We start from the raw sequence: 24,802 nt of genomic DNA, 5'->3' as shown, positions 1-24,802 counted from the left end.
GGATTCAGTAGGACTAATCCATCTATATAATTTCTTCGCCTGGTTTAATGCCATTAACGAAACCGAATTAAGGAGCGGGTGGAGTTGGGTGGGACAAGGGGAAACGGATTTTCTTCATGGGAGTCGCTGCTGCGTCTCCACCGCCAGGCTGGAGCCTATGTTCTGATTAATGGACCGCCCTGAGGACCAAGTCCTGACAGCAGCGACCCCAGTCCCTCAACAGAGCGCCGGGCTTCCGGGTATCCGCGCGCCGAGAAAGGGCCATCGCGGAAAGGGTTTCCCAGGATGTTTCAGGGCCACCCTGTCCCCCCTTCCCTTTCCCAGGCTCTCTCTTCTTCCCCATCCAACCCTCTCTTGTACAATTTCTGAGCAGTTTTCCTTTTAGTTCAAATCTTCAGGGACGTTCCCTGTTTTGTCACTAGCGTGCCCCAGGCGACGTGTCGATCCCTTAATCCCTCTCCAGCACTCGCCCCCAGTCCCACCTTACTCCGTTTGTCTGGGGTTGGCCATCCCGGGTGGTGGGCACTCTGCGCCTAGTTTGCCAGCCAGAGCGACCAGCCCTAGGAGGAGGGGCCTGCGTGCGGGGGGTGGGGGTGGGGTGGGAGGTGGCAGCCGCCGCGGTCAGTTTCACTCTCTGCCCTACTGACACCCAGATCCCAGCGCGCCCTTCTCGCGGAGAGTCCGGCTGTCTCAACTTGGGCAGCTGGCCGGAGGCGAGGAGTCGCCGACTCCCGGACTGAGATTCCACCGCTCGGTGCAGGCACTTGCCAACAGCGGAGTCCCCAAAGTGTAGGTGGCGACCAGCGCGGGCCCAGGCAGCGCTGCGGGGAAGGCGGGCGCCGGGATCAGAAGGGGTAACGGGAGCGGGGCGGGGGGACGGGGGGCGCCGGGCTTCGATCTCGGCGGCCGACAGTGCGAGTCCGCTCCGGCGGCGTTCGCGGGCCCTGCCTGACCCCGGAGGGGCCGGGGGACGCCAGGCTGACACGCTCGCCCGCACTCCTCTGGGCTCGCCTGGGTTTTGCCACTCGGCGGCTGACGTCGGCGCGCCCCTGCCGAGCTCTCCTTTTACTACAGCCCGCCGGCGGCTTTGTGCCGGCCCCGCCCCCCGCCGGCCCCCGCCCCCCGCGTGCCCACACCTTGTCGTTTATATAGAATGCGCCGCCGTGCCGAATCGCGGCTCTCCGGGACCCGAGAGTTCTTTGGAAGGAGAGCGTAAGCGAGGGAGCGGGCGAGCTCCTAGGGGGTGTGGGTGTAGGGAGACGGAGAGAGCAGGTAAGGGCCGTCGCGTCCCGCTCCTCCGCCCGCCAGCAGCTCGGGACCCCCCTTTGGCAAAATGATAGGAACCTGAAAATTGGTTCAATAGAAAGAAAGAGGCGACCCTCCCCTCTCGATTCTCCGCGGGCGAGGAGCTGCGCGGCTCTGCGGTGTAACAGGCTCACACGTTGCTCATCACATGTTCAAACATTTCCCTTTCGGGGAGGCTCGTCATTTTTAAGTGAATATTTTCGTCTTTGTTTTCATTTTTTTTAACCTTCCTCGCCGTTTTATTTTGATGGAGTTGGCGGCCCGCAGCGGATGGGGAGAGGCGGGGGAAGCGGCCCGCCGGCGCGCGGGCAGCCCACCCAGGCAACTCCCCTCGCGGCCCGCGCCGGCCCGGCGAGCGGCCGGCGCGGAGCCCCGGGAGGCCGGCGGCCGAGCCAGGGAGTCCCAGCCGCACCTCTCGGCGGCCCCGGGGGTGGCGAGCGCGGCTCTCCGCGGGCGGGCGGGGGTGGGCAGGAGCGGCGGGCGCGGGGCGCGGAGGGAGCGCCGCGCCGCTTTGTCTCTGCACTTCTGGAGCCAGGCGAGCGGCTCCTCCCGCGGCCGGCCGCTCGGGCTCGCGGCGGCGGCGGCGGCGGCGACGGCGGCAGCGGCTCCTCCTTCACCCCTCTCCTTTCCTCCCCACTCTCCCGTAGGCAGCGGCGGCGGCGGCAGCGCTGGGGGAAAGCGGCTTCTGCCCGGAGCCACACCGAGGGGAGCTCGCGGTCGTGACTTGCCACCCTAAGCACTCTCCCAAGTCCGGCCCGCTCGGCGAGGACTTCCGTCTCCTGGCCGAACCTTGTCAAGCAAGCTGGGATCTATGAGTGGAAAGGTGACCAAACCCAAAGAGGAGAAAGATGCTTCTAAGGGTAAGCCCGCCCGCCGAGTCCGCCAGCTTCCCTTCCCTTGGTTTCCCTCGCCCACTCGCGTGCGCGCCGCCCTCCGGCGGCTCCCGGCCTCCCTCCCGGAGCCTAAGCTGCCCGTGACCTCTGCGACCCCGGCGAGAAAGGCGGGGGCCGGGCCGCTGGGGGCCCTGGGTTTGCACCACTTTCCCTCCTTCCTCGTGGAATTGTCGCCCCGCGAGTGCCTCCAGCCTCTTCGCTCCCCCCTCTGGACGCACCGGGGTGGCGCTGCGGGCAGACGAAGCTGCTGCAGCCGCGAGCGCCGGGAACAGCGCTGCCTCTCACCGGCCGGCCCCCTCTCCGTGCGAGTGCCTGTGTGTGCGTGTGCGCGAGTGTGCATATGTGTGCTGCGCGGGTGCAACATGGTGACATACTCAGGAATCTGCCCCACTCTTAGAACCCAAGCTCGAATCCACCTTCAACCCCCCCCTCTCCCCGCCCCCAATGCAAACAAAGAGCCTGGCCGACACGCACAACCCCTCCCCCCACGCTCCTTTCCCTCTCACGCCCTCCGCTCCCCAACTCTCTACGTCCCCTCCCCAGGAGGCAGGAGCTTGCAACCTTCCACACGCCGCGTGCAAAAGTGAGCGATCCCGGTGCCCCGGCGCCGCCCGCGCTGCGCGTCGGCAGCGCAGCCTCGCCGAGCCCCGGGAGAACAAAGGCTCTTGTCCCCTTGGTACCATTGCCCAGCAGAAGCGGGTCCCCGCGGGAGGGGAGAGTCCCCTCCCTCCACTCTGGGGGGTTTAGCCACCTGGCCCGCGGCGCCCGGCCGCCGGTCCCCCGAAGAGCGCTTCTTGGCCTCGGGCCTCCCACCGGCGGGCTGGGGAGGCGCAGCGGAGCAGGGCTCAGGCCCGGGAGAACTCGGGAGAAGGAAGGGGCGTCCCCCCGACCCCCACCAGTCCTAGCCGTGGCCTTGCTGAGGACCCGGCTTAGCTCCGGAATGTAAGCTGGAGACAGCATCCTTGGAGACCCGGGTGCAGAGAGGCACAGAAGAGGGGGTGTGGTAGAGCCGTGGGGAAACGGCAGGTGCCTTAGGTGCAAGTGTCCGGAATGGCCACAGAGCGGACGCCGGAGTGGGCTGGACCGGCCCGGAGGGCCCCAGGCATGCTGAGCTGCAGCGACCCACGCCGGGTCCACGCTGCTGCAGAAGTGGGGCTGCAGTGGGGGGAGCCCCAGCCTTCGTTCGCGGGGCCCCGATTCCTCCTTGAGCCCTGGGGCTCCCTTCCCTCCCACTCCTTTCCCTCTTCCTTTTTCTCATCTCCTCCTTCTCGCCTCTCCCCATCTCTCAAGAGCTTTCTTTCCCGGGAGATTCTAGGGCAGCGTCAGCCCTCCCCCGCGGAAAGTTGTCAAAGTCTTCAGCTCAGGGCCTTTATCCTTGTTTCTAAATGGAGCCGGTTCTCTTCCAACTAGGCGAAGCGCCGACGAGAGGCTCCAGAAGTTTGTGGGGCGTTTAGATCTGCTGTACTAAGGGTCAGTGTTGCCATCGGCTCAAGGCTAGAGGTCACTCCCTTCGGACCCACTGATACCCGCAGGCTGTTTGAGGCGCACAGATTAATTGAACCGGTCACCCGGAAAGCAGAACTCCTGCGACACATTTCCAGAGCTTTCCTAATCGTTGTGCGTTGTAAACAGGCATTCGTATGATAAGAGAAAGTGACTTCCGGGTCGTTAGAAGGTTTTGTTTTCCGTTGAGGGCCCAGACAGGTGAACACAATTGAAGATGGTGGCACCAAATTGACCTAGGCAAGTGATTCCCCTTCTGCATCTGGGAGTATTTCAAGTTTGTTTCTGGAACTTTGGTCCCTGATTTCCATCAGGTGGTTACCTAAGGCTTATTTCAGGCTACCTTTGGGAGGACCCTGAAACCAAATTCATTCACGGAAAATGAGATGCTGTTCTAGGAATATAATTTGTAATTGTCCAGAATGGAGTAACAAGTCTGGAAACATTAGGACAAGTTTCTGTCACTTGAGAATGAAAATTTTTACTAGGCGTATGTCATAACATTTTCTTACGTTGACTCACGACATTTGAAACCGAATACCTCTCTGTATGAATTGTGTAATTAGCATTTGGAATTATGGTTGTAATTAGAATAAATTAAAGTAATATTACAAGACAACTTTTAAGAAGGGAGTTTACGTTCCTGAGGAGATGGGAATCTTATGGCTGCTAAGAGCCCGAATCCCATTTCTGTCTTTCTGTTGGTTGTTGAATATAGAGTATTTTCAAAATAGTGAATGCCTAGTAGCCCTTGGTATTTTACCCTTTCAGGTAAATATGTTAAAAGTCTTGTGTGACTAAATTTTAAAGACTACTTTTTATGTTAGAGATGAAAGATACCAAGTCTATTTATATTTTTAGTTAATAAAGTTTATTGACCATATTCATGGAGAGGTTGGGTTATTTACAGATTTCCTATGTATAGAAGTCATTTTTGGATATTTTTAAGCTAAGTGACTCAGGAGCACACTCTGCAACAGATACAGGATTGAACGTTTATTGGGTACTTTGAATATACACACTTAATTTTGAATGATGGTGTGACAAATGATTGAATCAAGTCAAAATTTAGCAACAGTTTGAATGAATTTCATAATGTTTTCAGAGCCTACTGCTCGTTTAAATTCGGCCTCCCACCCCATCACCTGGGGTTGATGCTCACAGCCCATCATAACTGCATAGAAGATTATCACAGAGTACAGTGTTTCTAGACTTTCTAAAGCATAGGTAGCAGGTAATTAGTTATTTTGTGCTGCTTAATGAAATATGGCTTTCAGAGCATATAAATTGCTCTTTGTCTTTTTAAATGATGTTCTTCAACTCATTGAGGTTAAGACCAATGATGGACGATGATGTTTTCTCTAACCTTTTTCAGTAACATAGCCAGACAAGATGGACTGTCCTCTTTGGGAGGCGGGAGGGGAATCTTGATTGTGTTTGAAAGTATTAAAATGGCCTCTTGAGCAGCAAATCATCTTTTGTGTATTTAGGCTTTGCATAAACTTTTTTTTTTTAGATTAAGTTCTTTAACATCTACTCTTTTTTAAAAAAATTTATTTATTTATTTTTGGCTGCATTGGGTCTTTGTTGCTACCTGTGGGCTTTCTCTAGTTGGTGGCGACGGGGGCTACTCTTCATTGCGGTGCGCGGGCTTCTTAACTGCGGTGGCTTCTCTTGTTGCGGAGCACGGGCTCTAGGTGCGTGGGCTTCAGTAGCTGTGGCACACGGGCTCAGCAGTTGTGGCTCGCGGGCTCTAGAGCGCAGGCTCAGTAGTTGTGGCGCACGGGCTTAGTTGCTCCACGGCATGTGGGATCTTCCCGGACCAGGGCTCGAACCCATGTCCCCTGCATTGGCAGGCGGATTCTTAACCACTGCGCCTCCAGGGAAGTGCCATGCATAAACTTTTAAATTGGCAGATGAATATATAGTTTAGGGCACTCAGCTCCTGAACAGGAGGACCTATTTCCATTTCAGGGAAGAATAACATTTGGTTTTTCAAGCAGATATTCACTTAGCTTTGATTCTCTTCTCTACCTTGTCACATAAGATCTTTTCAGCAGTTCTCTGTTGTAAAAGCACTCAGTTAAGGCTTTGTCTGGTTTACTGCAACCGTGTTCCTGTGGCATTCGGAGACTGTGTAGCCTGTTACAGATAAAATTAAATCGTTTGTAGATTGAGTGAAAGTCCTAGCCAATTCTTGATTTCAAAACTGTCATTTGGTTTGGGAATTCTCTGGCGGTCCGGCGGTTAGGACTCTGCGCTTCCACTGCAGGGTGCACGGGTTTGATCCCTGGTCCTGGTACTAAGATCCCACATGCCGCGTGACATGGCCAAAAAAACCCCACAACTGTTATTTGGTTTGTAGTTGCTGTTTGGGTTTGGGTTTGGGTGTGGGTGTGTTTTTTCAGCAACCCCTTCCCTTGTGCTTAGCCTGAGAGCCATCACATCTGGGCAGGTTTAAAGGCCATGTGGGCTGTGGGTTCTCTCTGAGACGGCCAGCACTAACGTCAGGCTGGGTTTCTGCTGGCTGCTGGGCAGTGGAGGACAGTTCCACGCATAGTCCGAGACGCCAGCCGCTTGCACAGCTGTTGCTGTAACAGATTACGTTGCACACGTGCATTTATGGGTGCAGCTCATTTTCCGTTCCCTTCCTGGCCTCTTGCAGTTCCCTTCCTGGCCTTTTCCAGTAGCCTTTCTAATCATACCTAAGAAGGACAGGGCATTGTGGTCAGGCAGCCAGCGTATCAAGTCTTGAACCTGGAAGGCCATTCCAAAAGCTCATCTTGGTCTTGGTAGATTATTGCAGTCGCCTCCGTCAAGTGTCTTTCTCAGACTGGGGCCAGGTGAAGCAGGTGTTTAGAGGTATTTCACCCACAGGAAGTCATGATGTTGGCGACCTCTTATTAAAAACTAGCAGTCAGGGACTTCCCTGGTGGTGCAGTGGTTAAGAATCTGCCTGCCAGTGAAGGGGACACGGGTTCGATCCCTGGTCCGGGAAGATCCCACATGCCGCGGAACAACTAAGCCCGTGCGCCACAACTACTGAGCCTGCGCTCTGGAGCCCGCGAGCCACAACTACCGAGACCCCGTGTGCTGCAACTACTGAAGCCCGCGCGCCTAGAGCCCGTGCTCCGCAACCAGAGGAGCCACCGCAGTGAGAAGCCTGCGCACCGCAACGAAGAGTAGCCCCCGCTCGCCGCAACTAGAGAAAGCCCGCGCGCAGCAACGAAGACCCAATGCAGCCAAAATAAATAAATAAATTGGGGGAAAAAACGAGAGAGAGAAAAAAACTTAGCAATCATAATCTCCCTATTACTCATATAGGGGCTTGTTTTTTCACCTGGTGCGTGTCACCATGGACCAGTACGGTATTATGGAGTGTCATAAGCCCCAGATTTGCTTCCGTGGCCGAGATGGTGATCACAGCCTCAGTGAGGGGGTGTGGCCAGGGAGATCTCTAATGAGAAGCGTTGGTCTTTTCTTGGGGATAGGTGCAGAAGATGAGTGCACAGTGTCCCAAAATCCTCGTCATCATTATTTCCAGTGGTGTGCAGCTTCTTTACTGACAGGCCGGAGCAGGAGTGGGATGCGGGTTAGGGGCACTGTATCTTCTTAGCTCTGCTTCCTCTAAGTCTCTTTCCAGTACAGTTCAAATTGTTAAAAGGCGTTAGGATGCATCCTCGGGCTGGAGGTGTGAGGGAGGTTGGAGTCCGAAAGGATGTTGCAGGATGAGCGAGGAGCAGAAAGTGAGCTGTGGGGTTGAGATCCATGCCTCGTGCGCAGGGACATGTATGGTGGCTCTGAGCACAGAGCTGGAACTGGGAGAGAACTGGAGCCAGGGTCTGGGTGGTAAGCTGGAGGGCTGATATGTGAGGCAGTCACTAGGGAGAGGAAACTTAACATTCCAGGTCTCTTTGCAGCTGTGCTGTTTTATGTTCAAATCAACTCCTCATTCTGGGAATTACAATCAACACAGAACAACCGGAATGTGTTGCAGTTCTTCAAATATATCCAATAAAAGGCCTTTCTAGTGTCTGCTTCATTATGGCTTGTATTTTTGGAGTTGAGAAATTTGAAAGGAATACAAGATAATTGCCAAGATTAAACAATTCAAAGAGGGAAAAAAAACCTCCCATGAATTAAAGTGTGGCAGGTGGAGGGGATCCTCCATGTCTGTTACCGTGCTAAGCTTAACGTGGTCTTTGGAATGCGAAGACTGGGCACATAAATGTAGCTTTAGCAATTAGCAGAGAAGACAAATGTCTGCAGAAATCATTGTGTGCAGCCACCCATTTACGTTTCCCTATCCAGAGGATCCAGAAGACATGTTAGCAGCAGGATTTCTCGTCCTGTGTAGCGTGGTTCATCCTCACCAGTCCTCACCAACTCTAGACGTAGCTTATCTATTTGTGATAGACCAGTTCTACGAACTCACTTGAATGAGATTTCTGACATTTTAAGACGTGACATTTTATCACTTTGGTGAAAGCCATATCTTGATGAAACATTTCTTAGGGGTGTGAATTTCCGGGTAAATGGCACTAATTTCCTAAAGAAAGTGAAATAGTAATCATTATGCCCCCCACTCCAGCCTGCAGGTCTAATTTCTCCTTGAATTGGATGGCCACTTGTTTTTCTCTAAAGCCTTGTTTTCCAGGGTATTAATCCTGAAAATGGGAGTTTTGTATTAGAAAAGAGATAAGTTCTTGATTCTTGGGGCACAACGGAAATGTGAAGGACTGTTTTATTAGGGATCTGGGTTTGTAATAAACATTAAGCCTAAATTACAATTACTGTACGTTGAGATTACTGTTAAGCAGTTCTCATGCCCTACTCATGCCTCTGCCCTTGTAAATTACATTTAGCATTGATTTTCAAATGGAAATGGTATTAGTGTCACTGGCTAAGACCCTCCCCACAGGCAGTGGGCAGAGGGTAGTAGGTGTCCTTGCTGAGTCGTTTAAACTGGCAGCACCCTTGGCCTATGTCGGTGTAAGGTTTAGGTTGGCGTTCCAGGGGGTGCATTGGGGCTGGGCTGAGCTGAGGCGTTTGCTTGGCCTGCCTGCTCTCAGCCTTGTGCAGAGACTTCAGATTTGGTTTGGACAACCACTGTTGCCCAAAGGAATTCTCAGGTATACATGTCTGTCCTTTATGGAGCCTGTCAGTAGGGCCTGGGAAGAAAGAAAAAAATCTTCTGGTGAAAGGCAGGCCTGGTCAGAGGCCAAATTATATATAAAAGTTATTAAAAAAAATGGTACGAACCCAATTTCCTTTTGTGTAATTGAAGATTATATACAACATGAACAAATCCTAGGTGTACATCTCCACGAATTTTGACAAATGTTTACACCCACATGATAGAATATTTTCATCACCCCAGAAAGTTTTCTTGTGTCCCTTTCTAATCATTCCCCCTTCAAAGGCAACTACTATTTTGATTTCTGTCATCATATTTTAGTTCTCCCTTTATTGAACTGAATGGAAATGGAATCTCGCAGGATGCACTCTTGGTCCCTGAGACCTAGCCACCTCTCTGGTCAGCATGCTTCCTTTCCCAGTTGACAGCCCTTCTTCTTGTCTTGGCATCTGGTTTCTTGGAAGACCCCCACGCTAGGGCACTCAACAGGGTCTTGTACTTGGCAGCCCATAAGGAGCATTTGTTGAATGATCTAGGCAAGGTAGGGAATTCCTTTAAGCCAGGGTACGTCTTTTTCATCCTTAATAATGATCATAGTTATTATTATCATTATTATAGTAGCTTCTAAATTACGGAGCACTCACTATTTACTAGGCATGCATGATTTTTATATATATCTCATTTAATCCTCATGACAGCCAAATGAAATAGTGAATAGTATTTATGGACTTCAGAGATGAGAAAATTGAAGTTCAGGGAGATTATGTAGTTTGTACGAGGTCACACAGCTAGTGGGTCCCAAATTACTGGCACAGCACCTGGCATTGAACTAAGGATTGCCAGAGGCAGCGCTTTAACTCCGGGGAATTAATGTCAGTGATTGAGTTTCTGACATCTAGATAGGATGGGGAAGTAATTTTGGTTGGAGTCTTAAAAATAATGTAACCCGAGCGGGACCCTACGGGTCCTGCTGGGGACAGACCCCTCCCCCATATCCTCTGCTGTAGTTCCTCTCTGAAGTACCCAGACAATAGTATCTCATGCATATTTCCTGAGTTTTTCAGATGCTAAAACCCACCAGCAATGGAAGAAGTTAACTACTTGATGATCAGGAGCCCCCAGCCCTTCTGGCGCCTAAGGACTGATTAAAGTTAATTGCCCTGTTACTTCACCATCAAGAGAATTGTGTACGAGCCGATCACACACCCTGTGATCAGCCCCCTCACCTGGCCTTTAAAAATGCTTTGCTGAAGCCCTTTGTGGAGTTTGGGGTTCTGCGCTCCAAACTCTGACGTAGGCACACGAACTTGCATTTGGTAACAGCAGTAGTTTTTTTGAGCACTGACCATATGCCAGGGATTGACATGAAATATCTCAAGCTATCCAAGATAGATATACATACTACTATTATTCCCATTTGACAGATGAGAAAACAGTCCCGGGTTGAGACCAGTAGCTGTGGCACACGGGCTTAGTTGCTCCACGGCATGTGGGATCTTCCCGGACCAGGGCTCGAACCCGTGTCCCCTGCATTGGCAGGCGGATTCTTAACCACTGCACCACCAGGGAAGCCCAGTTGATTCTTTTCTAATCCAGGTTTGCACAAGGACCAAATTACTTGCCGTTTGCCAACGTGGACATGACTAGGAAGAGTTTGCCTATACAGGCATGATTGCTTCATGGCTGTGATCTTTGTGCAGCCAAAGAGATGTCCGAACAGATTTCTTGAGTGACTTATCTATCTCGGGCACTGTGCGGCGCCCCCCCCAGAGATGAGAGAAACCCAGTCCTACCTTAAGCCTTAGGGGTGCCCTTTCCTTCCTCTTTGGCCTTGGACATTCTCACTTGTACTTTCCAAAGTGCATCTCTCCTCATTTGGCCATGATTCTGACTTTCAAGATGTAACATCTGTCAGTTTGAAAATAATGGTATTTCTTCCCCAGAACTGAGTCTGGGAGCTTGTTTCACCTGTGTTCTATCGATTACACTTCCTCTTAATTCACAACTGGGTAAAACTCCCAATTGTTTATTTATTTATTTTTTCCATTACATGGCATATGCTTTCAGTCTGCCTCTCAGCAGAATCATCTGTCTCGTTTCCCTTCTCTTTCTCTCAACCCCACCCTCTCCTCCTTCCCTCCCTCCCTCCTTTTCTCTCCTGTTCTGCCCCCTTTCTTTTCTTGTCTACAGATGTCAGTGGTTTTCATTAAGTGAATGGGGTTCCTTAGGGTATGCTGGGCTCATTGGAGGATTCTCATGTCTGGATTTTCTCCCTTGATAGCTATAACTTCAGTAAAAGAAATCCCCCCCCCCTTAACATGTAGCTCCATGGAAGAAGCATTCCACTACTTATTATATAACTCATTTTAAATGGAAAAATAAAGTGCGAGCTTTATTTCTTATACTGTTTATGCTGCCTTCAGTTCGATAATATTTCCAAAAATATATCTTGTGAACAGAGACATACGCCTTGAACGAGCATTATTAATTATAGTTCTCAAAGTTAAGACTCATGCAGTGTTTCTCTGGTGCTGCAGAACCTAGGTTTAACAGCCGTAATGAACAGTGACGGGTCTATCGCGTGGTTATAGGTAAGTTTAATAACAAATGTGAAACCCAGTTCGCAAAAAAAATCCCTCCAAATTATGTAGGTAGCATGTCTCCTGCTCTTGCACTGGGGGTCAGTAAACAGATCGAGTTCTTCAAATATTTATCTTGCTCTTAAAAGTAGAAGTAAACAAGCTAAAGAAGGCAGGCTGAGCGCAGTTCTTGAATATATGCCTACAGCTATTTTAAGAATCTTCTTTCAACCACGACTTTGAAAGTATTGTGAATTGACCTGCTTCTCTTGCCTTTGATTCTCCGTGTGTGTGCTCGCCTCTTCCCTTGGGGGGCTTATTGAAAAGACTTCCAAGAGCTCTTGGATTTGCGTGGTTTTCGGAGCCCTGGGAACAATGTGAGCGGTTCTCCTGGAAACGGGGCCGGCGCTCCTCGTGGCTCTCAGCTCCCGGGAGCGTTTGTTTTCCGACTAACTGGGACCCGACAAGCTCGGACCCGGGCGGGAACGCCGAACGGCCCGGTTAACCGGCGTCCCTCAGTCGCCGCGGATCCGGCCGGCGGGTTGTTTACAAACCTGTGTGCCCATGAGCCTCGTGATGCGGCGGCTGCCGAAAAAAGAAACACAGAAAAGTTGTGTCACGGAAGGTGAAACTTGGCGAAGAAGTGCTCGGCGCCGGGCATGACAAAGCTGCTCGCGGCGGCGGCGGCGTGCAGCCGAGGGCTTTGCCCACCGGCCCCGGGTGCCGGCGGCCCGGCTCGCTCGCGTGGGGACGCCGCCGAGGGGGCGGGGCGCCGGGGGCAGCCCACGGCCTGGAGGTCTAGACCGCGGGCGCTTTGCAGCCAGTGGGAGGCAGCGTTAAGATGGTGGCGGCGGGCGGGGCCGGAGGAAGAGTGTCCTGACCCCCACCCCCCTCTAGCGATCAGGGCGTCCTTGCCCTGCCTTCGCCTGACCCTCTCGCTGGGCCCCTCAAAGGCGGATACCCTTCAAAGCCTGGAAGTCAGGTCTTGGCCAAACAGAAGTGCTTTGCTTTCTCTGTCTTCTGGTCAATGTTAATTCGGTTTCAGCTGTGTAAAAAACCTAGGATGCATCTTGACCAGAACGCCCCTGACCGTTTTGTGTTGGTCTGCTTTTAATAATTGCTTATGTTTCGTGGTGTCGATTTTTTTCAGATTACAAAATAATGCATGCAATTTGGAAAATCATAAAAGCATGAAGAAGAAAATATCCCCCAAGGGTCGTACTCCCAGGTTCTTTTTGAGATTATCCTTCCAGTCTTTTTTCTCTGAATTTTATAATACACACGTACACATCTTTAAGTACATGTGTGGGATTACACAGTAGATACTATCACCTGCTTTTTTTCCCTCAACACCCTGTTAGAATGTTTTTCTATGTCATTAAATAATCTTCCACACTATCATTTTTAGTGCGTGCACTGGGTGTGGATTTGGGGGTGACAAAGGAGAGATGGTCATTTGGAGCCTGTGGTTGTGAAAAGTTTTTCTCTGCTGCCTTGATCTTTCTCACTGGGCACCACAAACATTATTCGTATTTTATAAACGTATATATACGAATCTGTGCATATATAAAGATACATATATGCATGTATAAATGTATACATATAAAATTAAATGCATGTAGACAAGTATGCATATGTCTAAATAAATACACACACAAATATGCTTAGAATAAACCCTGAAAGAATATATATCAAAAGGAGTCTCTGGGTGGTTGGCTTATAGAAGATGTATAGAGGATGTATACGTATATGTATGTTTATTCGTATCTTCTATTTTCTCTACAGTGGATGTATATAATGATCATAATGATATAATGAAAATTAACATAAACAATATATTGCTTATGGATTGTCTTCAAACTGACTCTTCTGCTCCAGCTCTTACCATTTCTTGATCTGGAATGCTCTACTACCTATTATTTCTACGTTTTGTGATCCTTCATGTCCAAGCTTAACCCACATCCTCCAGGAAGCCTCTCTCCCACCCTCCCTACAGGATCTGTTTACCCCTTGCACTGGGCTTCTCGGTTACCCATCTGGCAAGGTCCGTGGACTACTTTGGATAAATCTGATGATGCAGTTTTCATCTGCTCATGTTTTATCTCCCCAACTAGATTTTAAACCTCCTCAAGGGCCCTTTTCACAAAAGAGGTACAGTACTCAGTAAATGTGTTACTTAACCATCACGCTCAGCATCCTTCCTAGGTTTCTTTAAATGCTCTTGTACCTTTTGAAACTCCAGGCCATATCAGAAGCCCTTAGAATGACAGCAGCAATCCATCTGGATTTAATATTGCTAATTTGATTTGGAGTATAATTTTCACTGTACAGTGGACCATCTTCCAGGTGAAAGTGGCTGCATGGTTAAAAGCATGGATTTTAGAAACTTGGGTTCACATATAAGTTCCTCTGCTTAGTCGCTGTATGATCTTGGGCAAATAATCTTCCTAAGCCTCTTCGCAATGGAGATAGTTATATTTCTCTTACATGCCTATTTTAAAGATAGAATGAAATAATGTGTGAAAAACAAACATAGAATTTGGTCAATGGTCATATTGATAATATTGTTAAAATAGTAGTGATTTTCGTATTGATTATTCAAGTTAGAGGGTTCTTGTTAAAGGGCTTGTTGGCCATAGAAATAAATCTACAGATTGACACATCTGACAGTCATACTCCAATTTAATGGATTTTAGTTATACAGTCACTGGGGATGGGTTCCAGGACCCCCCACCCCCAGATACCAAAATAAAATCCGTGGATGATCAAGTCCCTTATATAAAATGGTGTAGTATCTGCATATAACCTATGCACATCCTCCTGTAGACTTTAGATCATCTCTAGATTACTTCTAATACCAAATGTAAATAGTTGTAAATACAATGTAAATGCTATGTAAATAGTTGATGGCCTGGGGCAAATTCAAGTTTGGTTTTTGAAACTTTCTGGAATTAAAAAAAAACGTTTTTTAGATCCATAGTTGGTTGAATCCACAGACGTGGAATTTGTGGATACAGAGTGCCAACTCTACTAATTCATGTATTAAGTAATTCATCCATTACTTTATCAATAAATATTTGTTGAACCTCCTATGTGACAGCAGTGAGCAGAACACATAATCATCCCGGCTTTCACGGAGCCGATAGTTTAGAGGTTTACTTAGAGGAACCGGACTTTCAGTGCACAAAGCACTCTGTCCCATGTTGGTGATATGTCAAGCAGTGAGTGACCTGGTGCCCATAATAGCCATCCGGGCCCCCGGGCCCTGGCCAGCCCAAACTACCAGGGACGGAACCTGGGTGAAGTTGGACATGGGTTATTCATCTTTGGTCCAGGGACCACTAGAGCTGAGGTTCCTAAACCTGCTTGGGCATCAGCACCACCTTCCACCACATACATCTCCACCATGAGAATTCGACTCAGTAGATCTGAGTATGGGGCTTATGAACCCATATGGTTTATAAATCTCCTTAAGTGATTCGAACGCACAGCCAATTATGGGGCTTACTGCTCCTGAGCAGTGTTTCTCTAGCTTGCAGGAAGTTAACAGTCACCTGTAGGGTTTGTTAAAAAACAAAAACAGAGAAACTACCCCTCCCCTTGACCTGCTGACAAAGAACTTTAGGAAGAGAGTTTGGTACTGTGAATTGTAAATCAGCATCTGGGTGATTCTTATCATTGAGCAAGTTGGGGAAACACTGTCCCAGAGACATCAAAGGACCCCTGGCTATTATGTGTAAATGTGCATTTTTCCGGTGGTGGCATCCATAGCTTTCAGCAGATTCTCAGAGGGTTCAGCATCTCCAGAAATAGCCCTGAGCTCTGTGCCCAGCATTGTCGCCCATGAACTGTGTGCACTGGGTCCTCAGTTTTCTCAGCCCTACTCATCCTCCCCAGGCAGATGTTCTGTTTGGAAGCCTCCTTTCTCCATTCTTGCTCCTTTCTCTCTTGTCAGGCTGGCCTCCGTTCTTTCTGTTGCTTCCAGGAAGAGAATTTCAAAGCCTTGGGCCCTTCCAGAGAGGGCGGGGCTGGGAGGGAGCTCTGGGGATGCCATCCAGAGCTGGCCATCCCAGCATAGCTGTGAGAATGGTGGAGGTCAGTGAGCAGTTATTTTGACCCTTCTGGGGGCTGGACCTCAATGGATCTTCATGTGGGGGGATAAGGGTCTGGAAAGTGCGACTTCTAAGATAATCCTTTGCCAGTCCAGAGCGGGTGGGCAAGGGCATTCCCCCTTCTTGGTACCACTTTCCTGCCTGTACGTGGCAGGAGGTGGGGCGGGGTGGGATTGCAAGGGTTGGGCCAGGCTCAGACACTTCCCTACTTGGTCTCCCCCAGGCAGCCAGCAGTGTCGCTGTCACTGGTTCATGAGCAGTCAGGTGCATTGACCTATTACTGCTAGTTACTTTGAGTTATAAATGGTTTTTATTTCCCCTGTGGAATTGGGGATTCAGGCTGTATAGAACGACCCGATTTGTATCACAAGAGCCTTTGGGACTTTGACAGATTTCACCACTTAAAAAACACAGCTTTTTGTCTCTACCCCACTGGACATAAAAGCAATCTTTGAATTTATGGAACAAAGAGCATGTCTTTAAACGGCAGTGCACACAGAAAGGGAGGAAAGGGAAGTAAGACAGTTCGTCCTCTTTTCTGAGGCCATTGTCTCCAGGCAAGTGACAAAACTGAATACGCTGAAAAATCTTGTATTGATTTTTTAGTGCACAGGCATCTCCCTAGGATCTGAAAACCTGGTAGAAGATAATAAACTTGTTCTCCTGCCTTTGAGCCAGGAGTTGAGTTGCTTGGTTTACTGAGGGTGAGATTTTGACCAGGGTGCCTCTCGCTTGACCATATTGATAGAGAAGAGGCTCGCTTTCTGAAAGCCTGATATATACAGATTGGATTTAAATGGTGGATGGGGAGGTCATTGCGATATTGAAGGACTTACTGTTTTATGAAAAGGTTTTCTTTTCATAGCATCATCTCTGGTGTATCTGAATGTTTCTTTACGGATCAAGGATTACTTCATTAAAAATAAAGAAATAAAGGCCAAGGCTAGAGGTCTCTTGTTGAAGCATTTGGGCTTCCTGCAGTTCTCATTATAAGCTATTGCTCGCAGTGGCTGTTTTCACTTCCCAGGTTCTTTTTAAAAATCTTCATTTTTACTTTTCATTGTGGGAAAATATACAGTGATTTTTTTTTAAAGTGTACAGTTCTGTGGCGTTATGTGCACTCACGTTGTTCTGCGACCATCACCGCCATACTTCCAAGATTCGTTTTTTTAGAATTGTATATATTTTTTTATAAGGCAGATTCTTATTAGTTATCCATTTTATACATATTAGTGTATACATGTCAATCCCAATCTCCCAATTCATCACACAACCCCCCTGCCCCCGCCACTTTCCCGCCTTGGGCCCCATACGTTCGTTCTCTGCATCTGTGTCTCAATTTCTGCCCTGCAAACTGGTTCATCTGTACCATTTTTCTAGGTTCCGCATATATGCGTTAATATACCATATTTGTTTTTCTTTTTCAGACTTACTTCACTTTGTATAACAGTCTCTAGATCCATCCACGTCTCTACAAATGACCCAATTTCGTTCCTTTTTATGGCTGGGTAATATTCCATTGTATATATGTACCACTTCTTCTTTATCCATTGGTCTGCCGATGGGCATTTAGGTTGCTTCCATGATCCGGCTATTGTAAACAGTGCTGCAATGAGCATTGGGATGCATGTGTCCTTTTGAATTATGGTTTTCTCTGGGTATATGCCCAGTAGTGGCATTGCTGGGTCATATGTTAATTCTCTTTTTATTTTTTTAAGGAACCTCCATACTGTTCTCCATAGTGCCTGTATCAATGTACATTGCCACCAACAGTGCAAGAGGGTTCCCTTTTCTCCACACCCTCTCCAGCATTTGTTGTTTGTAGATTTTCTGACGATGCCCATTCTAACTGGTGTGAGGTGATATCTCCCTGTAGTTCTGATTTGCATTTCTCTAATAATTCGTGATGTTGAGCAGCTTTCCATGTGCTTCTTGGCCATCTGTATGTCTTTTTTGGAGAAATGTCTATTTAGGTCTTCTGCCCATTTTTGGATTGGGTTGTTTGTTTTTTTAATATTGAGCTGCATGAGCTATTTATATATTTTGGAGATTAATCCTTTGTCCGTTGATTCATTTACAAATATTTTCTCCCATTCTGAGGGCTGTCCTTTCGTCTTGTTTATGGTTTGCGTTGCTGTGCAAAAGCTTTGAAGTTTCATTAGGTCCCATTTGTTTATTTTTGTTTTTATCTCCATGACTCTAGGAGATGGATCAAAAAAGATCTTGCTGTGATTTATGTCAAAGAGTGTTCTGCCTATGTTGTCCTCTAAGAGTTTTATAGTGTCCGGTCTTACATTTAGCTCTCTAATCCATTTTGAGTTTATTTTTGTGTATGGTGTCAGGGAGTGTTCTAATTTCATTCTTTTACATGTAGCTGTCCAGTTTTCTCAGCACCACTTATTGAAGAGACGGGCTTTTCTCCATAGTATATCCTTGCCTCCTTTGTCATAGATTAGGTGTGTGGGTTTATCTCTGGGCTTTCTATCCTGTTCCAGTGATCTATATTTCTGTTTTTGTGCCAGTACCATTGTCTTGATGACTGTAGCTTTGTAGTATAGTCTGAAGTCCAGGAGCCTGATTCCTCGAGCTCCGTTTTTTTCCCTCAAGACTGCTTTGGCTCTTCGGGGTCTTTTGTGTCTCCATACAAATTTTAACAGCTTCTGTTCTAGTTCCGTAAAAAATGCCATTGGTAATTTGATAGGGATTGCACTGAATCTGTAGATTGCTTTGGGTAGTATAGTCATTTTCACAGTGTTGATTCTTCCAATCCAAGAACATGGTATATCTCTCCATCTGTTGGTATCATCTTTAATTTCTTTCATCAGTGTCTTATAGTTTTCTGCATACAGGTCTTTTGTCTCCCTAGGTAGATTTATTCCTAGGCATTTTATTCTTTTTGTTGCAATGGTAAATGGGAGTGTTTCCTTAATTTCTCTTTCAGATTTTTCATCATTAGTGTATAGGAATGCAAGAGATTTCTGTGCGTTAATTTTGTATCCTGCAACTTTACCAAATTCATTGATTAGCTCTAGTAGTTTTCTGGTGGCATCTTTAGGGTTCTCTATGTATAGTATCATGGCATCTGCAAACAGTGACAGTTTTACTTCTTTTCCAATTTGTATTCCTTCTATTTCTTTTTCTTCTCTGATTGCCGTGGCTAGGACTTCCAAAACTGTGTTGAATAATAGTGGCAAGAGTGGGCATCCTTTTTTTGTTCCTGATCTTAAAGGAAATGCTTTCAGTTTTTCACCACTGAGAATGATGTTTGCTGTGGGTTTGTCATATATGGCCTTTATTATGTTGAGGTAGGTTTCCTCTATGCCCACTTTCTGGAGAGTTTTTATCATAAATGGGTGTTGAATTTTGTCAAAAGCTTTTTCTGCATCTATTGAGATGAACATATGGTTTTTCTCCTGAAGTTTGTTAATATGGTGTATCACATTGATTGATTTGTGTATATTGAAGAATCCTTGCATCCCTGCGATAAATCCCACTTGATCATGGTGTATGATCCTTTTAATGTGCTGTTGGATTCTGTTTGCTAGTATTTTGTTGAGGAGTTTTGCATCTATATTCATCAGTGGTATTGGTCTGTAATTTCCTTTTTTTGTAGTATCTTTGTCTGGTTTTGGTATCAGTGTGATGGTGGCCTCATAGAATGCGTTTGGGGGTGTTCCTTCCTCTGCAGTTTTTTGGAAGAGTTTGAGAAGGATGGGTGTTAGCTCTTCTCTAAGTGTTTGATAGAAGTCACCTGTGAAGCCATCTGGTCCTTGACTTTTGTTTGTTGGAAGATTTTTAATCACAGTTTCAATTTCATTACTTGTGATTGGTCTGTTAATATTTTCTCTTTCTTCCTGGTTCAGTCTTGAAAGGTTATACCTTTCTAAGAATTTGTCCATTTCTTCCAGGTTGTCCATTTTATTGGCACAGAGTTGCTTGTAGTAGTCTCCTAGGATGCTTTGTATTTCTGTCGTGTCTGTTGTAACGTCTCCTTTGGCATTTCTAATTTTATTGATTTGAGTCCTCTCCTTCTTTTTCTTGATGAGTCTGGCTAATAGTTTATCAATTTTGTTCGTCTTGTCAAAGAACCAGCTTTTAGTTTTATTGATCTTTGCTATTGTTTTCTTTGTTTCTATTTCATTTATTTCTGCTCTGATCTTCATGATTTCTTTCCTTCTACTAACTTTGGGTTTTGTTTGTTCTTCTTCCTCTAGTTCCTTTAGGTGTAAGGTTAGATTGTTTATTTGAGATTTTTCTTGTTTCTTGACGTAGGCTTGTATTGCTATAAACTTCCCTCTTAGAACTGCTTTTGCTGCATCCCATAGGTTCTGGGTTGTCATGTTTTCATTGTCATTTGTCTCTTGGTATTTTTTGATTTCCTCTTTGATTTCTTCAGTGATCTCTTGGTTATTTAGTAATGTATTGTTTAGCCTCCATGTGTTTGTGTTTTTTACATTTTTTTCCCCTGTAATTGATTTCTAATCTCATAGTGTTGTGGTCAGAAAAGGTGTTTGATATGATTTCAGTTTTCTTAAATTTACTGAGGCTTGATTTGTGACCCAAGATCTTATCTATTCTGGAGAATGTTCCATGTGCACTTGAGAAGAAAGTGTAATCTGCTGTTTTTGGGTGGAATGTCATAAATATCAATTAAATCTATCTGATCTGTTGTGTCATTTAAAGCTTGTGTTTCCTTATTCATTTTCTCTTTGGATGATCTGTCCACTGTTGTAAGTGAGGTGTTAAACTCCCCCACTATTATTGTGTTACTGTCGATTTCCTCTTTTATAGCTGTTAGCAGTTGCCTTATGTATTGAGGTGCTCCTATGTTGGGTGCATATATATTTACAATTGTTATATCTTCTTCTTAGATTGATCCCTTGATCATTATGTAGTGTCCTTCCTTGTCTCTTGTAACATTCTTTATTTTAAAGTCTATTTTATCTGATATGAGTATTGCTACTCCAGCTTTCTTTTGATTTCCATTTGCATGGAATATCTTTTTCCATCCCCTCACTTTCAGTCTGTATGTGTCCCTAGGTCTGAAGTGGGTCTCTTGTAGACAGCATATATATGGGTTTTGTTTTTGTATCCATTGAGCCAGCCGGTGTCTTTTGGTTAGAGCATTTAATCTATTCACGTTTAAGGTAATTATCGATATGTATGTTCCTATGCCCATTTTCTTAATTGTTTTGGGTTTGTTTTTGTAGGTCCTTTTCTTCTCTTGTGTTTCCCACTTAGAGAAGTTTCTTTAGCATTTGTTGTAGAGCTGGTTTGGTGGTGTTGAATTCTCTCAGCTTTTGCTTGTCTGTAAAGCTTTTGATTTCTCCATCGAATCTGAATGAGATCCTTGCCAGGTAGAGTAGTCTTGGTTGTAGGTTCTTCCCTTTCATCACTTTAAATATATCATGCCACTCCCTTCTGGCTTGCAGAGTTTTTGCTGAGAAATCAACTGTTAACGTTATGGGAGTTCCCTTGTATGTTATTTGTTGTTTTTCCCTTGTTGCTTTCAATAATTTTTCTTTGTGTGTAATTTTTGTCAGTTTGATTACTACGTGTCTCATCGTGTTTCTCCTTGGGTTTATCCTGCCTCGGACTCTCTGCACTTCCTGGAGTTGGGTGGCTATTTCCTTTCCCATGTTAGGGAAGTTTTCGACTATAATCTTTTCAAATATTTTCTCTGGTCCTCTGTCTGTCTCTTCTCCTGGGACGCCCTTCGGCTGTCTTCATTTCTTTTCATTGTTTTTTCTTTATTCTGTTCTGTGGCAGTGAATTCCACCATTCTGTCTTCCAGGTCACTTATCCATTCTTCTGCCTCAGTTATTCTGCTATTGATACCTTCTAGTTTGTTTTTCATTTCAGTTATTGTATTGTTCATTTCTGTTTGTTTGTTCTTTAATTCTTCTAGGAGTTTGTTCTTTAATTATTCTAGGTCTTCGTTAAACATTTCTTGCTACTTCTCGATCTTTGCCTCCATTCTTTTTCCGAGGTCCTGGATCATCTTCACTATCATTATTCTGAATTCTTTTTCTGGAAGGTTTCCTATCTCCACTTCATTTAGTTGTGTTTCTGGGGTTTTATCTTGTTCCTTCATCTGGTACATAGCCCTCTGCCTTTTCATCTTTTCTGTCTCTCTGTGAATGTTGTTTTTGGTCCACAGGCTGCAGGATTGTAGTTCTTCTTGCTTCTGCTCTCTGCCCTCTCATACTTCCAAGGTTCTTAGTGAGAGATTATAATGGCTGGAAGGGACCATAATAACCATTTTGCCCAACCTTCCCATTAGAGAGAAGAGGGAAATCAGGCCCACAGCGATGTAGTGATCTGCCCAAGGCCAGAAAGCAACTTATTAACAGGAGCCTAGCCCAGTGCATTTCTGTGTGACCACATTGATAGTAAAGGTGTCGTCTTTGACTCTACTGGTAGCAGAATCAAGGATTGGCCGAAATATTTAGGATGTTTCCCTGATTTTTTTTTAAATCAAGTAAGCCATCAGTCTTTATGATTTAGAGCCAGAAGCCCTTCACACATCATCTAGTTCCAATTCCAAATTTAAAATATTGGTTCCATTTGCTATTTCTAAATCCGAATTCAACTACAAAAAGATGCTAACGTTCTGATTTCCAAAATTCAGTCCAATTCTCCCCCAGTCTTCCTTCCAGTGACTCCTTGACATTCCATGTTGAAACCAGGTTCTTTGTGGGTGGCTGTTATTAATAAGCTTTCCCTGAGATGTTTACAGTAACTGCTGTGACCTAAATAAAATTTGCCTGTATTGTTTTTTCCCCACAAAGGCAAGAACAGTTTTTAAAAGTGTGTTCGTCTCTCATACCAGTGTACTTACCTGTGACTAAAAGAGCTGAACATTGGGGTTTTTTCTGTCCTGTTTATTACATTAGGTAAGGAAACTTTCATTAGATGGAGTAGGGTATTTCTACACAAGTTAAACTGTTTGGGGCCTTTGTGTACCATAACCACTTGTTCTTGGAGTAGAGGTTCAAGACAATGTACCATGTAGCTTTACAGCATGATCCTTCATAAAAATTTTATTTCTAATTGTGATACAGTAAACGTGATAGAAAATTTATCATCTTCAACCATTTTTAAGTGCACAGTTCAGTAGTGTTAAGTATCTTCACATTGTTGTGCAACCAATCTCCAGAACTTTTTTATCCTGTGTAACTGAAACTCTACCCATTAAGCAACATCTCCCCATCCCTCTTGCCCCCAGCCCCTGGAAACCACCACTCTCCTTTCTGTTTCTATGAGTTTGACTGTTTTAGAGAACTTATGTATAAGTGGAATCTTATAGTATTTATCTCTTTGTGACTGGTTTATTTCACTTAAGATAATGTCCTCATGGTCCATACATGTTGTGGCATGTGTCAGAATGCCCTCCTAAAAGGTTGAATGATATTCCCGTGTATATTGTATTAGTCAGGGTTCTCCAGAGAAACAGAATCAATAAGATATCTCTATATAGATAGAGATGGAGATAGAGGACATTTATTATAGAAATTGCCTCATGTGGTTATAGAGGCGGAGAAGTCCCACAGTCTGCCATCTGCAGGATGGAGAACCAGGAAAGCCGATGGTGTTATTCAGTCTGAGTACAAAGGTTTGAGAACCAGGGGAGCTGATGATGTAACTTTTACTCCAAGATCGAAGGCCTGGGGGTGGGGTAGGGGGTCGGGTGGTGTAAGTCCTGGACTTTGAAGGCCTGAGAACCAGGACCTCCGATGTCCACGGGCAGGAGGGGATGGACATCCCAGCTCAAGGAGAAAGAGAATTTGCCCTTCCCCCAGCCTTTTGTTCTGTTGGGGACCTCAAGGGATTGGATGGTGCCTGCCCACATTAGTGAGGGGGATCTTATGTACTCAGTCTACTGACTCAAATGCTAATCCTTTCCAGAGACACCCTCACAGACACACCCCAAGATAATGTTTTACCAACTATCTGGTAAAACATCTCATAGCCCAGCCAAATTGACACATAAAGTCAACCATCACATGTGTATGTACCACATTTTCTTTATCCATTTCCTCTGCTGATGGACATTTGGGTTTTGCTTCTACCTTTTGGCTAATGCTGCTGTGAGCGTGGGTGTTGATTATTTTTCTGTTGTTGTTTAAGTGATGGGAGAAGTTGGGTCTTTTTGTTTGTTTTTTTGTTTTTGTTTGTTTTTTGTGGTATGCGGGCCTCTCACTGCTGTGGCCTCTCCTGTTGCGGAGCACAGGCTCCGGACGCGCAGGCTCAGCAGCCATGGCTCACGGGCCCAGCCGCTCCGCGGCACGTGGGATCTTCCCGGACCAGGGCACAAACCCGTGTCCCCTGCATCGGCAGGCGGACTCCCAACCACTGCGCCACCAGGGAAGCCCTGTGTTTTTTTTTTTTTTTTTTTTTTTTTGGCTGTGTTGGGCAGCTTGTGGGATCTTAGTTCCCTGACCAGAGATTGAACCTGGGCCCCGGCAGTAAAAGCACTGAGTCCTAACCACTGGACCTCCAGGGAGTTCCCGGGAGACGTTGTTTTAACGTACTCGATTTGTTTCCTCAGTCTTAGTCCTAGGTCATCAAAATAATATGGTGAATGAAGTGAAGGAAGAGCCCAAACCATCAGGCTGGGCCCTGAGGATGGAGGTGTTAATCCAAATGGCTTGCAAGTTTGAGAACCATGAGAAGAGAGAATAGGGCTTTTGTTGGTCCTCTTCTGTCTATGTATTTATTTTATGGTGGGTTTTTTTTGGTACAGTGATGTTTTGGTAGAAATAATGTGGTTTCTCTGAGATAGCCTTCATGATCCTTCATCCCTGCATTTGGAGTGGACTGTGCCTTCCAGTGGCCTTTGCAGTTTATCTCCATTTCCCTTTTGCTTTGTAAGTCTCTCCCCCTGTACTGTAAACTTCTTGAGCTCAGGGCCGCTGTCATTCATCTGTGGATGTCCAGTAACCTAGGGCAGAGACTGGCCCATAAAGCAAGTACATTAAATGCTTGTTTGAACAGAAATTTGACTCATTCTGTCATTTGGAAAATTGTAACTTCCTAGTTAGTCTTGGAACAACTTGACATTTTTGTTTTCCTCTGCTTCTTTTATGTGTGAGACATGGCTTATGTTCAGGCGCACAAATTAGGTTTAAATATGTGACAATTAAGTTTCTTTCTCTCAATCCTTTGCTGAATACTTGGCATGAAATAGAGGAAATATCCAGGCCTGGACTTTAGTGTTGATCTGTGTAGCCCCTCTGAACATCTTCACTGTGCATCCTCTCTCCTCCCAGC

The 24,802-nt window shown here is 46.2% G+C and overlaps 1 protein-coding gene across 3 annotated transcripts in view; it reads left to right on the top strand.

The window, feature by feature from the left end:
- FGF13 (fibroblast growth factor 13) overlaps nucleotides 1–24,802 on the top strand; it is a gene marked incomplete at its 5' end in the record, with an annotated part of 525,641 nt that overhangs the window by 19,832 nt on the left and 481,007 nt on the right. Inside the window, 2 exons of one of the 3 annotated variants that reach the window (XM_082681966.1) lie at nucleotides 665–789; nucleotides 1,953–2,165. In XM_082681966.1, coding sequence (XP_082538092.1) covers nucleotides 2,117–2,165 — 49 coding nt within the window. Of the gene's footprint in view, nucleotides 1–664; nucleotides 790–1,168; nucleotides 1,213–1,952; nucleotides 2,166–24,802 lie in introns of those variants that run through there. The other 2 variants (XM_082681967.1, XM_082681965.1) reach the window with 2 other exon arrangements.

This window comes from Grampus griseus (assembly GCF_964374135.1).
Source record: "Grampus griseus genome assembly, chromosome: X".
Taxonomy (NCBI): domain Eukaryota; kingdom Metazoa; phylum Chordata; class Mammalia; order Artiodactyla; family Delphinidae; genus Grampus; species Grampus griseus.
Note: the sequence above shows the minus strand (reverse complement) of the source record. Positions and strands in the feature narration are given on the sequence as shown.